At 43.3% G+C, this 4241-nt stretch overlaps 1 protein-coding gene across 1 annotated transcript in view; it reads left to right on the top strand. All coding sequences in view use genetic code 11, as the record gives it.

Annotated features, from left to right (window-relative positions):
* Positions 1–2424, top strand: part of EGR_09779 (Brachyury protein) — a gene marked incomplete at both ends in the record, with an annotated part of 3397 nt that extends 973 nt beyond the window's left edge. Inside the window, 4 exons of the mRNA XM_024499028.1 lie at positions 624–1572; positions 1650–1843; positions 1915–2036; positions 2149–2424. Coding sequence (XP_024346569.1) covers positions 624–1572; positions 1650–1843; positions 1915–2036; positions 2149–2424 — 1541 coding nt within the window. The remainder of the gene's footprint in view (positions 1–623; positions 1573–1649; positions 1844–1914; positions 2037–2148) is intronic.
* Positions 2425–4241: the final 1817 nt, after the last annotated feature.

Genomic DNA, 4241 nt, shown 5'->3' with positions numbered 1-4241 from the left:
CCATGGTGCTGCAATGAAATGAATCGAGGCTGCATTATGCATGCTCACACGAGCTACGCATCATTTGACTTTCTTCGAAATTGTTTACATTCCCAATGCCAAGATATGCTGTAGTGCACTATTAGCAAACATTCCCTATTCGAAACCGAAGGCTGTCAATTCACATATATCCAAGCTGAATACAAACATGTCCATGTAAAACAGTGCTGAATAGGATAATTCTGGAGTCACTGCGCTATCGGCATTGAGTACGTTCTAGTTTGGAGTTATGCCCTATTGATTTCGACTGTGAGTCACCAAAAGAGATTTTATTGGTGGTTGATGTACCCCTGTTTCATGAATCTTATTTTATAAATCATCTGATACTGATGTTAGCATTATTCGGTCCGGGCTGGTTACGAGATGGGTAGGCTGGCAGGCAGGCTAATATTCAGGCTGTTTGCTATGTTCTTCGTTCTTTGCCATTTGATCCACGTGAAGCACATATGTAGTACTCAGATTGCTTATACCAATTTGTTCCATCGACGCATGTCTTCTAGCATATACTTATACAATATGTGCCGCCAATTTGAGTAATATGCCTTAACCCAAATAGTCCTTATTTTTGTTCGCCTTTCTTTAAGATTGTCCAATGGATGAAGATCACATTTGGTCGCAAGGGTTAAATGATGAAGTCCGGGAAACTCAAGGTTGCTGTATTCCTCCAAAAACACCAGCTTCTCTAGCCTCGCCCACTGTTCCACCTGCTTTACAGGCACTTTTACCAGCTGAGCTGCAGAATTCGCACAACCCTTTGATGCCATTGCAGCACACATACACAACCTATAACCCATCACCATATTTCGCGGTTCATCATCGAGAGACAACTCAATACTTTAACACTGAGGATGTTTCCTTGCAATATCCCTACCATCAAGGTCTCATTCACCCACCATCAAGACAATATCATCACAGTTATGATGATAGTGCATATTTCAGGCCGAATCCGACAACTTTGGAATGCTATCGCAATTATTATGACTACGGACACTTGAATGTTGTTCAGTACTTGCAGCAAAACCAACAGTTTCAGCAACAACAAAATTACTATGAGAATATTCAGGACAATTGGAAAGGCACTTCAAATGTGGCGGGCTGTAGTTGGCTAGAATTCAGCATGGCGATGCACAATTTACATCAACCCGCCGCCAATCTTTCCCCACACATCCAACAAATGGCCGCCACATTTGAACAAAGACAAGGGAACAATTACGAAGAACCATCACCTGAAGCAGAAGTGAGTGGTGCATCTGCTGGATCAGAAGTGCGACATAGTTCCTGCAACCCTCCGCCAGCTGTGAAGCCGAATCTGTACTCAGCTCTGCTGGCCATCACTCAGAGAGTACCCAACATGTGGCATACACACTTCAGCAGTACAAGAGAGAAGTTCTCATCCATTTGCGTGGCAGGAGCGGATTTTGATTTCTTGAATTTGATGGGGCGTCCAACAATCACTCTACGATTGCGCGACAAGGCGGCATGGAGGGCGATTTGGCCCCACCAAATGGAGATGATTACCAGCAAGAACGGCAGGTAAGTAATTTCGATGTGTATCTTGGTTTCAGCCTTCCACGTATTGTCATGCCTGCAAACGTTCACCATTTAAGTAGAATGAATGGTGTGATTGACCATCTTTCTCGCAGGAGAATATTCCCCACCCTCACAGTCAGCGTTGAGGGCTTGAACGCCGATGAAAGGTACACGTTTTTCTTGGACTTGATGCCAAAAGATCAGAATATATGCAGATTTCAATCCGGCCGTTGGATTGCCAGTCAGATTCCCAAGCCTCCTCCGCCTAATCAAGGTGAGTTTTGAGCATATTTTGTTTGCCTTTGTAAATGCCTGCATAAATCTGTATTTTACCAACATGTCCAGATACTCTTATCTATGTGTCACGCAGCGTATGTGAATGGGGATCGAAGCTGATGGCGGGTGGAGTGGATTTTAAGCTCGTCAAGATCACTAACAACGCTTGTACGGCATTGCGCAAAAATCAGGTAATTGTGCTTACAGCTAGCGCATGTTCTAGCCCTGCTTCTACGTAAAGTGGTCACTGACTTGAACATGTCATTGAGGAGTTCAATTTAATTTTGCTATTTCCTCGTGCAGATATTTGCTCGCGGCATGCAGATCTACCTCCCGCGCTACCACATAGTGCGTCACGTGACATCAGAAGAGGCAGCAGCGTGTCAACCTGATGAAAGTGGAAGGTGTAGGGATTTTCCAGCAGACCTCAAGCATGTAGGCACCTACGTCATTCCAGAAACAGAATTCATAGCCGTTACTGCCTACCGCAATAAACACGTTTCTGACGCGAAGATCAGTATAAACCCCTACGCCAAAGCATGCAAAAATCGTCGGCGCTCCGCAAAATCGTCAAATTAGACAATCGCTATTAGTTTTCTCCTCTTGGGTCTGTTGTGACTGGGCAAGCGTGCAGACCCTTTACCGCTTTTTTCGAAAATCTACTGAACCCTACTTTAACGCTCTCGGATGCTTCTTTCACAGATAATTTGTGAGTAAATCAAAGGACGTTGTTAACATTTTCCAGTCATTCTACTTTGTCAGAATTGCACTGGCTTCCAAAGCAATTTGCGACTTAAAATTATCGTTAACAGACAAGTAGTTAATTAACTGTTCCAATAGACTTTATATTGCCAATGACCTCTTATTTGACCAAATATATTAGTGAAGGACAATTAGTTTTTCCATATAAGGGGGAGAGTGGACCACAAAACGACAACAGGATCTCACTTATTAGCAAAAAGTCTTTTAGTAGCAGTTGTCCTAATATATTAGAAATAAAAGTAATCAAAGGCTGCGATTTCGTATTTAAAGATTCCAAAATCAACAACACGCCTTGGCGAAGACCCATTAGCCAACATGCGCATATACTTGCAGTCAGAATTAACCTCTAGTCACGCCATTAAACAGGAATTAAATCATGAGCATTTGAGAGTACGAAATTAAGCAACTCCATTAAGGTTGAGAACTGTTCCATCAGTGAAATTAGAAAACAGAATGTGCAAGCCGAATAAAAAGGAACCTGAGCAGCTTGTGTGAGACTTGAAAAGTTGGGAAAACAATTAAGCATGCATTGAATGGATTTTAGTACGTGGGCGGATTTTAACGTGTTTTTTAATATTCATTAATCATTTTATCATTCCTCTTAAACAATTCATACTTCATAGGAGTGAAACAGATTTGCTGCACTATGCTAGATTGTCAGCATTAAAGGTACCTGGGTCTTCCCTGAATTCCCCATAGGCCACGCCAATTAAAGGTCCCATTTAAGTGCATTAGGTTCGGCGCTTATCTCCACCGCCTCGGTCTTTGCTGACTTGACATGGGTAGACTGATAAGATGGGGGTTATTTGCTAGTATTATTGGCAGCTATAAACAGGGTAAAGTGAGCGGAGTTATGCTAGTTGAGTGTATGATCCTTTCTCCTTGGGGGCTGATGATATCTGTTCTGTAGTAAAACCCGTGTTTCCTGACCGCCTCTCGCCTGGGAGATGTATTTAAACAAACATGGAATACATGGCCCTGGTCATTTTGAGCAACTTCCTTTAGTGCTCCTGCTACAGGTAGTCTGCATGTGCCATTTATGATGGTTCACTTTCTTCCATTAGTACGCATCCTCCACCTTCGGATTTGAGGGTAAATGTTGTGATGGACGGCTCTTGGTCGAATATAAATTGTGTACTAGAGCCCACTCAGTTTATTACTTTACATGCATCTTTGATGCACGAATGATGGAACTTGAGGCGTACTCGAGGCGGCAAAATCGGCCTGAATAGCTCTACTAAGCTAAAGCGGCGCTCCTCTGGAGACGTTAGACTGGCTCTGCATGCCATCTTATCTAGTTTGCCTTGCCTATGCTTGTCGTATGTATTCCCGTGCGATAATAAGGGCTTGTCTGATCCCTTTTTGTCTGTCATGGTACGTACTCTGTGCCGTTATGAGTTGCTGCTCCAGAGTTTTGTAAGATGATATCGGGTGGTACGCTTAATATACGATCCGCAACCAACTTGAATGGTGAAACTCCGATCGCTGTATAGGCTACAGCCCATACTGTACGCAATGCGGACCGTGCAAGGCCTAACTCCTGGTTTTTCAGTTGTGCATCCTCAGTAAACTCCTTTGCTAGTCCACTCACATCGCGATTCTTTCTTGCTACCTCTTTACTATCGTGCAGATGT

Source organism: Echinococcus granulosus (assembly GCF_000524195.1).
Source record: "Echinococcus granulosus chromosome Unknown EG_S00166, whole genome shotgun sequence".
NCBI lineage: Eukaryota > Metazoa > Platyhelminthes > Cestoda > Cyclophyllidea > Taeniidae > Echinococcus > Echinococcus granulosus.
The sequence above is the reverse complement of the archived record's forward strand: the minus strand, read 5'-3'. Positions and strand labels throughout refer to the sequence as shown.